General features: G+C 40.4%; 1 protein-coding gene across 1 annotated transcript; it reads right to left on the reverse strand.

Moving 5' to 3' along the window:
* Positions 1 to 7,233: 7,233 nt before the first annotated feature.
* On the reverse strand, positions 7,234 to 9,154 carry RPS29 (ribosomal protein S29). The gene is made up of 3 exons (XM_055537558.1): positions 8,993 to 9,154; positions 8,665 to 8,764; positions 7,234 to 7,337 (listed from the first exon to the last, which is right to left on the reverse strand). The coding sequence occupies exons 1-3, from the start codon at positions 9,052 to 9,054 to the stop codon at positions 7,329 to 7,331; spliced, it is 171 nt and encodes a 56-aa protein (XP_055393533.1). The 5' UTR covers positions 9,055 to 9,154; the 3' UTR covers positions 7,234 to 7,328.
* Positions 9,155 to 19,366: the final 10,212 nt, after the last annotated feature.

The raw sequence follows: 19,366 nt of genomic DNA on the forward strand, positions 1-19,366 counted from the left end.
ATTTGATGCTTTTATTGATTTGCCGTTGCTGCCATGAATGAATGTTTATCACTTTGTCAACTAGTCCTTTATTATGTAATCTTTTTATTATTTAGGAAATAAAACAAAACCTCCTTTAGCATTAACATAATGGGAGATTACTCTTTATGGGCAACTATTAACAGTTTTAGTAACCTACATATCTTTGGTTCCCTGGGTAAAGGCTTATTGATTTTTCTAGCTCCTGCTGTTAATTCTTGATGTTTGGCAGTGGAGGCTCAGCTAGTCTACACAGGGAAGCTGTTTACACGATCAGCATAATTATTATTGGGTTGTATAATGTGCATGAGGCTACTGGTACTTAACACTCTTTACAACTTTATTAAGCAAGGCTGTTTTTTCCTTTCATTGCTGCAACATCTAAAACCATAAACATACCTATGCTCCGCAACAGTGATCCTGTTCTGAAACCTGGATTATACACAGTAAGAAGTTACACAGTAGCTACTGAATATGTACCTGTCTTAAAATGTGTTTGAAGAGGCCAATGAGATCCTGAATTACTGGCCCCAGAATCACTGTTACATATAAGCAGAAAAAAAGGCTGATGTTTCTCTTAACACTAAGCTCTCTCCTCATCTCTCCAGGTACTTCTTCAGTCACCCCCCTTTCACTGGGACGTCAGCAACTCTAGTCACAGTCCCTGTTGACAGAAATTCATTCCTCCCTTTCCTTTTGTTAAAGCTGTTAACTTCTAAGGTTATCTAAATTGTTGCAGGAAGGAGGACCCAAGAGTGGGCTCTTGTCTAACACTCAGAAATGAATTGTCCAAGGAGACACATATACTGACAAAGCAAGAGGCTTTATTGGGAAGGGGCACCTGGGTGGAGAGCAGGAGGGGAGAACCCAGGACTGCAGTGTCGTGTGGCTGGCAATCTCGGGTTTTACAGTAATGGGGTTAGTTTCTGGGTTGTCTCTGGCCAATCACTCTAATCTCAGGGTCCTTCCCGGTGGCACACACATTGCTCAGCCAAGGATGCCAGTGAAAAGGATTCTGGGAGGTTGGTAAAATATATGGGCTGGTGTTTCTTCTCTCCTTTTGACCTTTCCCCAGTACTTCCAGGTGGTGGCAGCTTATTAGTTTCACATTCCTTACCAGGACTCCTGTTGTTCCTGAGCTTGCCTGACTAAGAAGATGGCAGATGAATGTCTCAAAATAACCATTTTACTGGGGTCTTGGATGCCAGGTTCTTTTATAGATCAAGATGCAGGCAGGTGAGGAAACAAAGGAAAAAAGTCATTAATCTTGCAAATATTTCCTAGAATGGCAAGCCTCGGGCAGAGGATGTGTTAATTTCTTCCTTCCTACCATCTACAGGTGGACAGGATTCTGAACAAAGGCACTTTAGTTTCACAGTCAGGCTGAGGGGCAGGATTCTCTGAGGCAGGCCAGTATGTTATTATTATAATTTTAAAAAGCAATGGAAAGCAAGTCAAAGAAACAGTTCCAAATGGGAGTCAGAACTGGCTTTTCCCTGCAACACCGTTGTAAGCTAACACATACAAGAGGTTACTACTCTGCTGGGTGAGGGTGGGTGGCTTCAGTCAGTGGTTCCCCTAATAGAATTAATAAAGGTTTTACAGGCTTCACTGGTGGCTCAGTGGTTTAAAAAAAAAAAAAAAAAAAATCACCTGTCAGTGCAGAAGACATGTGTTTGATCCCTGAGTCGGGAAGATCCCCTGGAGATGGAAATGGCAACCCACTCCAGTATTCTTGCCTGGGAAAGTCCCATAGACAGAGAAACCTTGAGGGCTACAGTCTACGGGGTTAGTCGCACATGACTGAGAGACTAAATGACAACAATAACATTACAGTGAAACAGCTGAATGGCAGTCTGCTGAGCAACTAAGTGAGCTGACCAAGGACATCAAAGTACTGGTCAGGAGTCACCCAGAAAAGGTCAGCAGCATCATCCCTTAGATTCCAGCTGAATCTGGTAGCTGGCACCCAAGGGGGAATTTAAATTCTGCAAAGTAGCTCCAGACAGTGTGTTAGTCTTTACCATTGAAATAGAACTGCTAGTCTTTACAACTGACTTGTTATCTTTGTTATCTCTTGCCTGGAAGTTTGTCCTTTTGTTCTCCTAAGATTATTATTACTAAGACTGTTAAGGACAAGGACTGTTCAAGAACAAGCATTGTGGCCAGGCTTAGATCACAAAATGGCTTAGCGAAAAAATGGCTTCTCTTCTGTCAAGAAAGCCATGACTGGTTCTCCTTCTCTGATGATCTCCTACCGATCTGCTGACAAAACAAGTCCAGGAAAGTGACCAACAGCAGACATTCCAAGGTAAAGGGAATGTTGGCCATTTTGGCCAGGAGGAGAGCTTCCTAAAATGTATCCTTTGAACTCTTAGGATGGGGTCCAGTTGAGGACCCCAGCAGCCACTCTCAGAACCAGAGATATTTTAGTCCTTACCCCATGATCAGTGGTTCTGAAACAATTTAGGTAGGTTAGGGATTTCTTTGCAAGCAGATAAGATGTTTAGGGGATGAGGGGACCAATAGGAACAATGTGAGGGGTTGGGAGAACAGAAGGAGGGGGTGGGGCATTTTGGGTCTAAAGGCTTTCAATTCTTCTGTTGGGGAATCCAGCATTTGTTTATAGAACCTCAGAAGGTCAAGTCTGGAATTAGCTCAAGGGAATGGTCACCATTGATGAACACAGTAGTCTGAATTTAAAACGATTTTCAGTAAAAACAAAGCCAGCCCTGCTTTCTTTGAATTATTTTCTCATTAACCAAATTACTTTAAATTGAGACATTATATGATAATTAGCCCATCTAGATAAATTTGTCAATTTCAATCCCAATTCTTTTAAAGCTCTTATAGACAGAGGACACCTGGAGCAAGCACAGCCAATAATCTAACCTTTGGCCCCAATACATCTTTGATTGCTACCCATGTAAATACTCAGTGATATCAACAAACTGAGCCTTTAATTTCTAGATTAACCCTCGAGAAATATCTAGTAGCTCAGCCTTCTCTTTTTTCCCTTTTTCAATTTTTGTGGATATTGAGGAAATTCAAACACCTTGTTTTACCCTTAGTCATTCCACTAGAACAGCTTTGTTCTGCCTACCCAAAAGCCCAATTCTCTAAGGTACCAATTTTTAAAGATAGCTTTCAACAAGAACTATGTCTCAGACAGAGGTTATGCAGAGCAAGCTAATTTAAAATTATCAGGGGCATTAGCCATGTAGATAACTGTTGAAGGCCAGGGTCTCTCGTCTTTCTGAAATGGTAAAAAGGGTCCATAAAAAGTGAAAAAATAATGATGGCCAACCAAATTAAAGTCATTACCAAATCTGCTCATTCATTCATTGTATTTTTTTCTGCATGCCTGCCCTATGAAACATGCTATGCTGGGCACTGTTAGGATCTAGCTGGAGTGGAAATCAGAGAACACCAAAGATGGCCCTTAAATCAGATCCTAGAAGGAACAGTTCAAATAACAGGAATGGTTTCGCCTGAAATAAGGTTTCAGAAGATGAGAATCCTCATGACTAAATAATTAACCAGTTTTCTTGCAGAAGAAAGATTAGATTTGTTTTATATAGGACCACATAGAATCAATATCAATGGGTGAAAATCCATGGAAGAAAGTAACAAGAACTTGCTCTCAGAGCAATCTAAAGATACAATCAGATGTGTGGGGAGGAGCAGAAGCCTAATTAGCAAAGTTGTTACCTGGGACACTCTAAACTGCACCACTGGATACCCCACCTCTAAAACAAATCTTAATCTGATGCTTCAGAGCAAATCACCTCTAACTCTGACCCAAAGGCAATCACTGATAACATACTAGCAGGTCTTTTTCTATGCATTTTAACATAGTGAATTTATACCATATATACAATTTCCCACTTTTTATTGAAAATTTTCTGTGCTATTTTGTAGACTACCAATATTTACCAAAGTTTTCTCTGATTGTTGGACATTTAGAATTTAACAGTAAGAGCAAGAGTTCTCAAGACATCCTACTTGTGGTTTGAATCTCATTGTGCTTTCTTGGAAAAGGTCTTCTTTGTGCCTCACTTGCCTCATCTGTAAATGGGGATTATGCCTCACAGAGTTGTTTTATTAAAGGAGTTAATTTAAGTAAAGCATTAAGAACAGTGCCTGACACAGCATTCACTCAAAAAGTTTTATCAATTTTAGGTAAAAGCATTAAGTCTATGGAGAACTACTGTGAAAGACTTCAAAATGGACCAAAAGATTACTAGCTGTATTCCATGGAACTTAAATCTTTGCCTACACACTTTTCAGGTAAAGAACCCCGAGCTTTTGTGTTAAGAGATATTTTACAACTTTCCAAGTTATACATAAGTGATACAGACATATACATTGTCCACACACATTTACCCATAAACACGCACATTCATCTGGGGGATAACTGACTTCCCTTCTCTGTTTAAAAAAAAAATCCAGTTTTGCATTTATTTATAAATTCATTATAAAAATCCTTGATTCACCTATTGTGATGCTTTTAATTCTCCTTTGAACCGGTAGAAAAACCTTACTGGTTTCATTAATGAGTTATGTAAAATCTTCAACAGGTCCTTTAACAGGTCCCATTCAGCCCAAACTCAGTAATGCAACCTAAGACTATATACTCTTTAATGGTGGTTTAAACCTCTCCTGTACAATCTATTGTGCTTTGCCATAAACATTATTGAGCTTGGACTTACCTGGTGGTCCAGTCATTAGGACTCCAAACTCTCACTGCCAAGGGCCCAGGCTCAACCCCTGGTTAGGGAATTAACATCCCACTTGCAAGGTGTGGTCAAAAAAAATTATCAATCTTTTACTAGCAAATTTAATTCAACTCTTCCAACAATTCAGTATCTACTATTAATACACAATGTATAATGCTACATGCTGTGGTAAATATGAAGATAACTTATTATCATGTAAATTCATCCTTTGGGGACAAGGTAGTCTTTCAACCTTAAAATTAAAATAGTACTTCCTGTCATGTAAATTCATCTTTGGGGACCAGAGGTACAGTCTTTCAACCTTAAAATAAGTGTGCTGTGGGTATTAAGAACATTAGCACTGATGTAGCCTCAAGTTTAGTCTGGATGCCATTCTAACTTAGGCAGACTTTGCTTAATCTCTAGCTTTGTAACGATATCCACAATGTGGATGCAGATATCCACAATGTGGATGTATCAATCCACAAATGTGGATTGAGACTCAAAAAAGATAGTACACATAAAAGCACTTAGCATAATGTCTCACACATATTTTTATTTTTTTGTTGTTATCAGTTGATATACAATGTTGGGGCATATACATTTTAAAATAATCTTTCAGTTCAGTTCAGTCGCTCAGTCATGTCCTGAGCAATCCCATGAACTGCAGCACGCCAGGCCTCCCTGTCCATCACCAACTCCCGTTCACTCAAACTCACGTCTGAGCCAGTGATGCCATCCAGCCATCTCATCCTCTGTCGTCCCCTTTTCCTCCTGCCCCCAATCCCTCCCAGCATCAGTCTTTTCCAATGAGTCAACTCTTCGCATGAGGTGGCCAAAGTACTGGTTTCAGCTTTAGGATCATTCCTTCTAATCTTTAGCAGTAAGTTATTCAACTCTGAATAGAGAAGATCATCTGCCCACACCAGCCTTCCTACCCACCACACAACAGGGCCAGGACTGGCTACAGAATGTTCCCTTCCACACAATTCTCAACACACACACAATTCTTACAGGAGCACTTAAACAGGACTATCCCACTAGACCAGTGTTCATCTTTCCCCCAGCTCTCATACCCAAATATATCAACTTCATTTACTTAAATCACTGTTTAGGCCTCTCCTCTTCACCTAAAATTTTTTACACTTGCTCAGCTGGTAATGCTTCTCACCCAGCCACTCTATCTGTTAACATAGAAAACTTTCCTGTTTCATCTCCTCTCCCAAAATTCTATCCACTTCCTTATCCTGTTTGAAACCTGTTCCCTAGAAGTCCACCACAGAATTACCATGTACTCCTGTGACTTAGGGCCAGTAAGAGCTGAATTTACCATGAAGCTCTTGAGATCTAAGCTTCAGGGTCCCTAACCTCCATGAGCTCCTTTCAAGTCTTACACTGTGTTCAACTGTTTGGTTTTCTAACCCTTTTTTGCTTTCCCTTCTACTCTATCATCTTACCTGCTCTTGGGAATAACCCAGAACAGCCTTCTCCATGTTTATCATTTAATCTCTAGACTTTAGGGCCAAGATCTCACCCAGTCAGAGAATGAGATCCCCAAACAGCAGATACCATTCATAACCTGAGAAAAGCCAGTCAAGCCTATCTTGTCATAGTTCAGTTCAGGGTTAGTCACTCAGTCTTATCTCTTTGTGACCCCACACCAGGCTCCTGTCTATGGAATTCTCCAGGCAAGAATACTGGAGTGGGTTGCCATTTCTTTCTCCAGGTTATTCAGTGACAATTCCACACCACCCACTGCAAGATCCCCACACAATAGCAACCCCCAGAGGGAGCCCAGGATAGGCTGTCAATTCCAGATGAACGCCTACTTCAGAGCTTAACACAAATGTCTAATAAGCATTTTAAATTCAATATGCCTGAAACTCAACACTTTTTCTTCCCTAAACCAAGCTAACTTTTCAGTCCTAGCTCAAGAGTAACCCTTCCAGTTGCTCCGGCCAAAACCCATAGAATCTCTCGGTTCTCTCCCACACCTAATCCTTCAATAAATCCTGTCTTCCTCTTCAGAAATCATTTTGACTTGTGTGCTAGCTGACTAGCTCAACTTTTATGCAGCCTGTTCTGATAGACCTTGCCCAACTAAAAGCTACTTTTATTCATAAGACCCATTTCACTTTTAATCACCTCACCCAAACACATTGAGAAATTCACAAGCTTTCTTGTAAACTGGTCAATTATCCCAAAAGCCAGGACTACTAAACACTAGGTAAATGCTCAGAGCAGGTCTTTTTTTTCCCCCAGAGCAGATCTTAATGACTGCAACCACTCAAGAGTCCAATTTGTCTCTGGTTATATGCTGGATGCTGCTATATGCAGTCGTTACCTTAACTTAAAAAAATGGCTTTTTTGAAGTATAAAGCTAAAACTGACACTACAAGAGTTCAGCATTAATACTTTAGCATAAGTCAGGGAAAACAAAAAAAAAAACTTATAAGCTGAATCCAGAGAAGTAAATTTTTAAAAGATTTCACTCATATTTGAAGTTTTGAAAACTTTTATTTTATATACAAAGAGCTAGTATTATTTCCGCCTAAGGTTGATGTGCTGGATGAGCCATCTAAGGAAGTTTGGTTAGTCCAACTGGAAAAAAAAAGAAAAAGGAAATTAATTAATTCAAAATGCCTTAAATATCACCATTTTATTCTCAGAAAGAAATGGTTCATTGTAGAATGAGGTTTTAACTGGAAACCTGACCCACCCAAACTAGTAATCCAGGTCTAAATACCTTAAATATTTACTGAACACCTATTACAAGTTGCTCCATGAATCTCAGCTTGATTTGTTAACTGAATTTTAGTATTGGGAAACCCACTTCTACCATCAAAGAAATTTCCCAGTAGAAAAACATGCTTCAGAAAATGATCCTTACCAAAAGCTCAGGACATCATTAAGTAGTAACTAATTACACAGCTAACATTTTGTTACTCATTGTGTGCCAGACACTATTCTATGAGACATTCATAAATCAATTCATTTATTCTTAATCTCTGAGAAATGGGACACAAAACTGGCAGACTTTTGGCAGAATGCATGGGAGTCCATTCTCCCATCTGTGATACAGAGTTATTTCAACTTCCATAATTAACACTAAACATGTATTTCTTAACTATTTGGTCAAAATCAAAAGTTTAAGCTTAAGATACTTTGTCACAGAAATCGCACATTAACAATTCATCTCCGCTATTACATTAACAAATTGTACCCACGGTAACACTTCAACATAGGAACTTCTAATTTAAACAAATACGTTCTACTCAACATTGTTGCATTCTAATTACTAATAAAAAGGTAGTGACAGAATTTTATATCTCAAAGAGCCAGTTAGAAATTAATCTTCAACTTAAAAAAAAAAACACTAACATTTAAGTGACTTTTAGGAGCCAAGAAACCGTCACATATAACTTTTTCAACAACCCTACTATTCATTTTTCACAGGAAAAAACAACTTTGAGCGACTTGACCAAAGTCGTAAGACTATTAAATGACAGACCTCTGAATCCTAAAAAGGTCTATCTGGCCCGAAACCTCAAGCTCACTACATGACCCTATTCAGTTATTTCAGGGCAGCTGTCAAGGCATGTATTTTGCCGAAAATTAACAAGATATGATTAGTGATTTAATGTTTCATTTTAGCGACTTCTGAAAAGTAATGTTTATCCAACATTACATATAGTACCTAAAACTAACAGAAGTGGGTAAAAAGGTATTAGAAAAACTACTTTCCCACGCCTTTACATCCCCCTCAATCCTATTAAGATGACTGCCGAGCCTCTCAACTGTGTTGTCCGCTACAAAGGAAGGGCCCTGCTAGCTGAAAGAGAAAAACGGCATTGATCAAACGCCGACACCGAACTACCAGCTTGTCGCCCCTCCCTGAAACAGGAGACCATGGCGTCCGCCAGCGTACCTTAATGAAGCCGATGTCCTTCGCATACTGGCGGAAACACTGGCGGCACATATTGAGGCCGTATTTCCGGATCAGACCGTGCCGGTTTGAGCAGACCCGGCTGCAAAAAGAAACGGCGTTATCGCTAGTTACAGAAAGTGAATTATCGGCACTCCGGGGGGCCACCACTCGCCCTGCAGGTCTCCACGGACCCATCGGAGGCCTGCAAATGGCGGCAGCCACCTCTCCGTCTCCCCCCACGCGCCGCCCGTGGGCTCCTCTACACTATATTTCAAGCAGTGTCGCGCCCCAAAGCAACCCTTCCAAACAACCACATTCTGTTTCTCACCAAGAGCGAGAACCCTGGCCGAATTTTCTCGGATGGCTCCAGTAGAGCTGCTGGTGACCCATGTTGCTTTCTCAGCTGCAACGAGGTAAAAGGAACGAGGGAGCGTACGCATGCGCTCTTCAAAATTTTAGGACAGTTTACCCAGAAGGCAGTGCTGATAAATGACGCATGCGCAATGTGTCCACGGAGTCTCAGGGGCGGAGAGAGGCTTGCAAATATTCTAGGCGGGCACAACTGATGACGTCACCAAACCTCAGCCTCAAGTGTTATCTTGCGCAGGTTTGCGATCGCCGGGCGCGGTGGCGCGCGCCTGTAATCCCAGCTACTCGGGAGGCTGAGGCTGGAGGATCGCTTGAGCTCAGGAGTTCTGGGCTGCAGTGCGCTATGCCGATCGGGTGTCCGCACTAAGTTCGGCATCAATATGGTGACCTCCCGGGAGCGGGGGGCCACCAGGTTGCCTAAGGAGGGGTGAACCGGCCCAGGTCGGAAACGGAGCAGGTCAAAACTCCCGTGCTGATCAGTAGTGGGATCGCGCCTGTGAATAGCCACTGTACTCCAGCCTGGGCAATATAGCGAGACCCTGTCTCTTTTGAGCCTCCAGGAAAGAGTTTTGAACTTTTAAGAAATAAGCGATGTAACTATTCTGTTTTCTTGCTCGTCGTCTGAACCTTTATACAGTCTTCTAATTAAAATTTTGCACTTGGAAAAGATTTTTTTTAACTGAACTCAGCACTGACACCTACTGGAATAAAATTGCAAAATAACTTAAACTCAACTGTAATAATTAGGAGTGAACGGTAGGAGATGCTGTTTTGTTAGACAACTTCTTTTTAACTGGCACACAACTTCTAGAGAAACCTACACTATTCCAGAAGAATGACAAGAGACAATGTTTTTAATATTTAAGTGTAGCTAGTTGAGTTTAAAGTAAGAAAAAGCAAATAGCCAATGTGTGCTGCTTTGACTAGATGACTCGGTAATAAAACAACTTGTGAAAACCAAATGCCATCCAATAAACTAGCGAAAAATGTCCCTAAAATCCACGTAGTCATTTATAATGTCTCTAAATAAACCTAAAATTATACATTATACATTATATCAAAGCTTTAACCAGATCTATAAAATGTACCACAAGGTGCAATAATGCAGAAAACTTTTACACATGAACTCTTATACTAGAATTGAAATACCATACCTCTTGAAGATATATTGTTTCAGGTCTAGTGCCCCTCCCAACCTAAATTAGGCACTTTGTTACCTGATAAAGGTAAGGAGCAATGGCTGTGCTTTGCTGGAGCAGCCATGAAGAGATACCCCACGCCCAAGGTAAGAGAAACCCAAGTAAGATGGTAGGTGTTGCAAGAAGGCATCAGCGGGCAGACACACTGAAACCATACTCACAGAAAACTTGTCAATCTAATCACACTAGGACCACAGCCTTGTCTAACTCAGTGAAACTAAGCCATGCCCCTGGGGCAACCCAAGATGGGAGGGTCATGGTGGAGAGATTTGACAGAATGTGGTCCGCTGGAGAAGGGAGTGGCAAACCACTTCAATATTCTTGCCATGAGAACCCCATGAACAGTATGAAAAGGCAAAATGATAGAATACTGAAAGAGATACTCCCCAGGTCAGTAGGGGCCCAATATGCTACTGGAGATCAGTGGAGAAATAACTCCAGAAAGAATGAAGGGATGGAGCCAAAGCAAAAACAATACCCAGCTGTGGATGTGATTGGTGATAGAAGCGAGGTCCGATGCTGTAAAGAGCAATATTGCATAGGAACCTGGAATGTCAGGTCCATGAATCAAGGCAAATTGGAAGTGGTCAAACAAGAGATGGCAAGAGTGAATGTCGACATTCTAGGAATCAGCAAACTGAAATGGACTGGAATGAGTGAATTTAACTCAGATGCCCATTATATCTACTACTGCGGGCAGGAATCCCTCAGAAGAAATGGAGTGGCCATCATGGTCAACAAGAGTCCAAAATGCAGTACTTGGATGCAATCTCAAAAACGACAGAATCATTTCTGTTCGTTTCCAAGGCAAACCATTCAATATCACAGTAATCCAAGTCTATGCCCCAACCAGTAACCACTGAAGTTGAACAGTTCTATGAAGACCTACAAGATCTTTTAGAACTAACATCCAAAAGAGATGTCCTTTTCATTATAGGGGACTGGAATGCAAAAGTAGGAAGTCAAGAAACACCTGGAGTAACAGGCAAATTTGGCCTTGGAATACGCAATGAAGCAGGGCAAAGACTAATAGAGTTTTGCCAAGAAAATGCAATGGTCATAACAAACACCCTCTTTCAACAACACAAGAGAAGACTCTATACATGGACATCACCAGATGGTCAACACCGAAATCAGATTGATTATATTCTTTGCAGCCAAAGATGGAGAAGCTCTATACAGTCAGCAAAAACAAGACTGGGAGCTGACTGTGGCTCAGACCATGAACTCCTTATTGCCAAATTCAGACTGAAATTGAAGAAAGTAGGGGAAACCACTAGACCATTCAGGTATGACCTAAATCAAATCCCTTATGATTATACAGTGGAAGTGAGAAATAGATTTAAGGGCCTAGATCTGATGGATAGAGTGCCTGATGAGCTATGGAATGAGGTTCGTGACATTGTACAGGAGACAGGGATCAAGACCATCCCCATGGAAAAGAAATGCAAAAAAGCAAAATGGCTGTCTGGGGAGGCCTTACAAATAGCTGTGAAAAGAAGAGAAGCAAAAAGCAAAAGAGAAAAGGAAAGATATAAACATCTGAATGCAGAGTTCCAAAGAATAGCAAGAGGAGATAAGAAAGCCTTCTTCAGTGATCAATGCAAAGAAATAGAGGAAAACAACAGAATGGGAAAGACTAGAGATCTCTTCAAGAAAATCAGAGATACCAAAGGAACATTTCATGCAAAGATGAGCTCAATAAAGGACAGAAATGGTATGGACCTAACAGAAGCAGAAGATATTAAGAAGAGATGGCAAGAATACACAGAAGAACTGTACAAACAAGATCTTCACGACCCAGATAATCACGATGGTGTGATCACTGACCTAGAGCCAGATCCTGGAATGTGAAGTCAAGTGGGCCTTAGAAAGCATCACTATGAACAAAGCTAGTGGAGGTGATAGAATTCCAGTTGAGCTATTTCAAATCCTGAAAGATGATGCTGTGAAAGTGCTGCACTCAATATGCCAGCAAATTTGGAAAACTCAGCAGTGGCCACAGGACTGGAAAAGGTCAGTTTTCATACCAATCCCAAAGAAAGGCAATGCCAAAGAATGCTCAAACTACCGCACAGTTGCACTCATCTCTCACACACTAGTAAAGTAATGCTTAAAATTCTCCAAGCCAGGCTTCAGCAATATGTGAACCGTGAATTTCCTGATGTTCAAGCTGGATTTAGAAAAGGCAGAGGAACCAGAGATCAAATTGCCAACATCCGCTGGATCATGGAAAAAGCAAGAGAGTTCCAGAAAAACATCTATTTTTGCTTTATTGACTATGCTAAAGCCTTTGACTGTGTGGATCACAACAAACTGCGGAAAATTCTGAAAGAGATGAGAATACCAGACCACCTAATCTGCCTCTTGAGAAATTTGTATGCAGGTCAGGAAGCAACAGTTAGAACTGGACATGGAACAACAGACTGGTTCCACATAGGAAAAGGAGTACGTCAAGGCTGTATATTGTTACCCTGTTTATTTAACTTATATGCAGAGTACATCATGAGAAACACTGGACTGGAAGAAGCACAAGCTGGAATCAAGATTGCTGGGAGAAATATCAATAACCTCAGATATGTAGATGACACCACCCTTGTGGCAGAAAGTGAAGAGGACCTAAAAAGCCTCTTGATGAAAGTGCAAGTGGAGAGTGAAAAAGTTGACTTAAAGCTCAACATTCAGAAAATGAAGATCATGGCATCCAGTCCGATCACTTCATGGGAAATAGATGGGGAAACAGTGGAAACAGTGTCAGACTTTATTTTGGGGGGCTCCAAAATCACTGCAGATGGTGACTGCAGCCATAAAATTAAAGGATGCTTACTCTTTGGAAGGAAAGTTATGACCAACCTAGATAGCATATTCAAAAGCAGAGACATTACTGTGCCAAAAAAGTTCCGTCTAATCAAGGCTATGGTTTTTCCTGTGGTCATGTATGGATGTGAGAGTTGGACTGTGAAGAAAGCTGAGCGCTGAAGAATTGATGCTTTTGAACTGTGGTGTTGGAGAAGACTCTTAAGAGTCCCTTGGACTGCAAGGAGATCCAACCAGTCCATTCTGAAGGAGATCAGCCCTGGGATTTCTTTGGAAGGAATGCTGCTGAAGCTGAAACTCCAGTACTTTGGCCACCTCACAGGAAGAGTTGACTCATTGGAAAAGACTCTGATGCTGGGAGGGATTGGGGGCAGAAGGAGAAGGGGATGACAGAGGATGAGATGGCTGGATGGCATCACTGACTCGATGGACGTGAGTCTCAGTGAACTCCGGGAGTTTGTGATGGACAGGGAGGCCTGGCATGCTTCGATTCATGGGGTCGCAAAGAGTCGGACATGACTGAGGGACTGATCTGATCTGATCTGAAAGGAAGTAGTCAAGCCAGAGATTTGAAAACTGATATGACCTGATCCTGCTCTCAAAACAAATGTATTGAGAAAAATAGAACTATCTCAGAGCCCTTCCTTCCAGTTTCAGCTTCTTTGTTTTGTTTTCAGTTTCAACTTTCATGACTCTAAGTAGGTAGGACAATTATATTCAATGATAGATGTGCTCATAGAGCACAAGAAGAGCAAAGAAGAAAGAGATTAATTCCAGGGTGAGTTTCATTTGAGGGGCCTTTGAAGTAGACCTTAAGTGAAGAGTGAGGTTTACACAGGCAGCAGGGAACATAGTGAGAGGACGCCTTTGAGCCCAGAACTGTTGTTGGGAAAAGCTTAGGGAGGATAACAACCTAGTGTAACTAGAGAGGAGGGTGCACATAAGATCCAGTGACAGATGATTAATTAAAATTTAAAGCCTGACTGTAGAAGGTCCAATGTCAAGCTTCTACAGTTTGCCTGGAATTTGTATCAGTCATAGATGTGTAGTTTACAAAATCCATATGCTTCTCAGAAGCTAATCAAACATTTGCCCGCCTATAGTCTCTCAGGCCTTTCCTAGTTGTTCTCCATCATTGTTAAAAGATGACAATGGTACTGAGATCAATTCCGTAAAAACTTTCAATACTTTGCTGTAAAATCCTCAAGGGAGCAGGGGAAAGATAAACAAGAAACAATTAATTATACTTGAACAATAACAATCTCTTATAGCTTAAACTATCTTGAACTATGGTGATATTCAAGTAGTTTTTAATGTTTATTCTGGTCTTGAAAATTATTCTCCTTGATGGAGATATTACAGAACTGCAGTTGAAAAGTTGTACTTCCCACTCAGTCTTAAGATGATGTAGCACCATCTACCTCCATCAATGGAATTATCAATTTCTTTTTCAATAAGAAAGCTGAGAATACCATTTTAAAAGTCCATTTTAACCCAGTATTTGTAAAGAGCTCTTAGCTTAATTCTATACTATTTTTACAAAATCCTATTACTCATTTGTATTTGGCTTTTAAATACTTCTTTTAGATTACATTTTCCCTGAATATAATACATACCAAGTACTCTAAGTTATGACCAACCTAGATAGCATATTAAAAAGCAGAGACATTACTTTGCCAACAAAGGTCCATCTAGTCAAGGCTATGGTTTTTCCAGTGGTCAGGTATGGATGTGAGAGTTAGACCATAAAGAAAGCTGAGCAACGAAGAATTGATGCTTTTGACCTGTGGTGTTGGAGAAGACTCTTGAGAGTCCCTTGGACTGCAAGGAGATCCAACCAGTCCATCCTAAAGGAGATCAGTCCTGGGTTCATTGGAAGGACTGATGTTGAAGCTGAAACTCCAATACTTTGGCCACCTCATGCGAAGAGTTGACTCATTGGAAAAGACCCTGATGCTGGGAGGGATTGGGAGCAGGAAGAAAAGGGGACGACAGAGGATGAGATGGCTGGATGGCATCACCGACTTGATGGACATAAGTGTGAATGAACTCCGGGAGTTGGTTATGGACAGGGAGGCCTGGTGTGCTGTGATTCATGGGGTCGCAAAGAGTCGGACACGACTGAGTGACTGAACTGAACTGACTGACTCTTTCTTTCTTTCTTAAATACAATGAAATTCAAAGAAAAAGAAAAAATGTGCCACTAATCTCCTAGCCCAGGTAACCCCTATTAATATTTTGTTTCACCTGAGTATAGATATTATTTTTTAATTTAAGCACATTGGAATGATCTGCATGTTCGGTTCAGTTCAGTTCAGTTCAGTCGTTCAGTCGTGTCCGACTCTGCGACCCCATGAATCGCAGCACGCCAGGCCTCCCTGTCCATCACCAACTCCCGGAGTTCACCCATACCCACGTCCATCAAGTCAGTGATGCCATCCAGCCATCTCATCCTCTGTCATCCCCTTCTCCTCCTGCCCCCAATCCCTCCCAGCATCAGAGTCTTTTCCAATGAGTCAACTCTTCCTGTGAGGTGGCCAAAGTACTGGAGTTTCAGCTTCAGCATCATTCCCTCCAGAGAAATCCCAGGGCTGATCTCCTTCAGAATGGACTGGTTGGATCTCCTTGCAGTCCAAGGGACTCTCAAGAGTCTTCTCCAACACCACAGGTCAAAAGCATCAATTCTTCGGCGCTCAGCCTTCTTCACAGTCCAACTCTCACATCCATACATGACCACAGGAAAAACCATAGCCTTGACTAGACGGACCTTTGTTGGCACAGTAATGTCTCTGCTTTTGAATATGCTATCTAGGTTGGTCATAACTTTCCTTCCAAGGAGTAAGCGTCTTTTAATTTCATGGCTGCAGTCACCATCTGCAGTGATTTTGGAGCCCCCCAAAATAAAGTCTGACACTGTTTCCACTGTTTCCCCATCTAGTTCCCAACAAGTGATGGGACCGTATGGCATGTTCTTCGTTTTCTGAATGTTAAGCTTTAAGCCAACTTTTTCACTCTCCACTTGCACTTTCATCAACAGGCTTTTGAGTTCCTCTTCACTTTCTGCCACAAGGGTGGTGTCATCTGCATATCTGAGGTTATTGATATTTCTCCTGGCAATCTTGATTCCAACTTGTGTTTCTTCCAGTCCAGGGTTTCTCATGATGTACTCTGCATATAAGTTAAATAAGCAGAGTGACAATATACAGCCTTGACGTACTCCTTTTCCTATGTGGAACCAGTCTGTTGTTCCATGTCCAGTTCTAACTGCTGCTTCTTGAGGTGCATACAGGTTTCTCAAGAGGCAGGTCAGGTGGTCTGGTATTCCCATCTTTTTCAGAATTTTCCACAGTTTATTGTGATCCACACAGTCAAAGGCTTTGGCATAGTCAATAAAGCAGAAATAGATGTTTTTCTGGAACTCTCTTGCTTTTTCCATGATCCAGCAGATCTTGGCAATTTGATCTCTGCTTTTTCTGAAACCAGCTTGAACATTTGGAAGTTCATGGTTCACGTATTGCTGAAGCTTGGCTTGGAGAATTTTGAGCATTACTTTACTAGTGTGTGAGATGAGTGCAATTGTGCGGTAGTTTGAGCATTCTTTGGCATTGCCTTTCTTTGGGATTGGAATGAAAACTGACCTTTTCCAGTCCTGTGGCCACTGCTGAATTTTCCAAATTTGCTGGCATATTGAGTGCAGCACTTTCACAGCATCATCTTTCAGGATTTGAAATAGCTCAACTGGAATTCTATCACCTCCACTAGCTTTGTTCATAGTGATGCTTTCTAAGGCCCACTTGACTTCACATTCCAGGATGTCTGACTCTAGATGAGTGATCACACCATTGTGATTATCTGGGTCGTGAAGATCTTTTTTGTACAGTTATTAAGACATCATTATTCAAGATATCACCTATTTTCCTCCTTAACTTAGTCTCACAATTATTTGTGATTCTACATCCATAATTAAAGACTTACATCTCTACTGAGCTATCTTCAATTTCAGAATATATATTGAATATATATATTGAAATGGGTATATATATATATATAAACATATATATGTTTATGTTTATGATGCATTAAGCTCTGCATCATCAAAATTCAACTAGAAACAAGAGTTGCCATTTTTAGGCTTACAGAAGGACAAGTACAAAAAAAAAAAATGTTTGCTACTGTTAAGGAATGTGGTAAAACAGATACTTCTTATGAGTATGAGTTGAATTTTTACAATTTCCATAGAAGGGAAATTGGTAATCTCCATCAAAAATTTAACAGATTTTTCTTTTAGAAAATATTTCAACAGATACTGATATTTTAATTAATTGTATACTGTAAAGTGGGCTTTCTGGTGGCTCAGACCATAAAGAATCCACTTGCATTGCAGGAGACCTAGGTTTGATCCCTGGGTTGGGAAGATCCTCTGAAGGAGGGCATGGCAACCCACTCCAGTATTCTTGACTGGAGACTCCCCATGGACAGAGGAGCCTGGCAGGCTACAGTCCATGGGGTGGCAAACAGCTGGACACGACTGAGCGACTAAGCACAGCACAGCACATACTGTAAAGCAAAACACAGATACATAAAGTATATTTTTAAAAGTAAGTATTTATTCAACCCAGATCCCTGTTTCTCCAGTCTCTCTGTCCAAACTCACCTGTTACCAGTTTTGGAGAGGATCTTTAAAAAACAGTGTTATCTGTCTACCTATGTATTCATCCACTCAGAGGTATATGTGTGTTATACCTATGTATATGTATAAATGTGTCCATATACACATTTGTACTTATCTTTATATATGTTTACTACTTCTCTTTTCATTTACACAAACAGAATACCATACCCAGTATTTTCACAAATAGATGATAAAGCATCTTAGAAGAGTATAAAAGCTATAAAGAAATAAGTAGCAAAAGTAGAAGATGAAATTAAATGGAAACATCTTTGAACATTCTTTTGCACACTTAAAGTGTAGTCATATCTATATAGTATATCCATATTATAAAGTAGGTCTATAAAATAAAATTCTGGATATGGGACTCAGAGACCAAAGAACATGAACTTTTAAATTTTTGATAGAGATTACCAGTATGCCTTCTATGGATATTATAACAATTCAGCTTCATACCCATAGAATGTATCTGTTTTTCCACACTCCCCCAACAGTGTGAAGTAACGAACTTTTTTTTTTAACAAACTTTTTTTATATTTGGCCTTCTAATAGCCTAAAGATGACAACTGTTCTTTCTATTTGAATTTTGATGATGCAGAGCATGTTTTCCTGTGTTTATAAGCCAGCCATGTATCTTTATCTGATAATTTCTCCTTCCAGTCTACAGTCCACTTTCTTAATGTTTTACTGGGCTGTAGTTTGTGTATCTGTAAATGATTACATGAAAGAAAATTAGCCCTTTGATCATCATATTGGTTGCAAATAGTTTTAAAGTTTTTGTATCAAAATTTATAATTGATAGGTTTAAAATTTTTTCCAGTGTTTTCTTGAATCCTGAATCCACCCAAAAGTTATGTCTCTCTCCCCCACAAGTACCGGAGAAATCCAGTTTCTTTCTCTACCAAATGGCTAGCTACTTATTCTAACAGAAGAAGGATTAACCAAATGCATACTAATCAGTAATCTTACTCTATTCTAGCACAATACAGGATTTCATACATATTTGTTAAGTGATATTCATTTCCTCATTCATTTATTCTGCAAATATGCATTGAGTACCTACAATATGTGAGTATTACGCTTGATCTTAATATGACAGTAGTGTCCAGGAAGCGTGTGGTCTCTGGGTGAAGACAGGCATTAAATAAGTAATCATATAGCGATTATTTTAGACAAGATACCCTAAGATTCCTCTTGCTGTGAACATCCAAACTTGCTAGAAGAAACATGGTACACTTTAAAACGCAGAGTTGAGCTCCATGGACTCTCAAAGATCACATGCTAAGAACTAACTGGAAACCACAAAGGCTGCTCTGGAGAGATTTGTCCAGCTAGTTTATAGGACCTGGATTCCAAAGAGAAAAAGAGGCAAGGCATTGGGTAACTGTACTCAATTAAACTGCAGAGTGGAAATCCATGAAGCTTTCTTGGAAGAATTAAATACAGCATTTGAGACTTAAGTTCTAGTACTATTTGTTCTACCAGTGACTATCTGTGAGGTCACAGGCAAATTCCTTTACTCTTTTCGGCCTCCACTACTCTTGTGTAAAGTGAGAGAATTGGATTAGAATACTATAAACTGTGTTTCAAGGTAAGAGAAACCCAAGCAAGATGGTAGGTGTTGCAAGAGGGCATCAAAGGGCAGACA

This window comes from Bubalus kerabau, chromosome 10, assembly GCF_029407905.1.
Source record: "Bubalus kerabau isolate K-KA32 ecotype Philippines breed swamp buffalo chromosome 10, PCC_UOA_SB_1v2, whole genome shotgun sequence".
In the NCBI taxonomy this organism is placed as follows: domain Eukaryota; kingdom Metazoa; phylum Chordata; class Mammalia; order Artiodactyla; family Bovidae; genus Bubalus; species Bubalus kerabau.

Excerpts from the sequence above, each read along its gene's own strand:
- RPS29 (XM_055537558.1), bottom strand. The coding sequence starts at position 9,054 with ATGGGTCACCAGCAGCTCTACTGGAGCCATCCGAGAAAATTCGGCCAG. Across the intron at positions 8,765-8,992 it reads GGCCAGGGTTCTCGCTCTTG|CCGGGTCTGCTCAAACCGGC; the intron begins GTGAGAAACAGA and ends TTCTTTTTGCAG.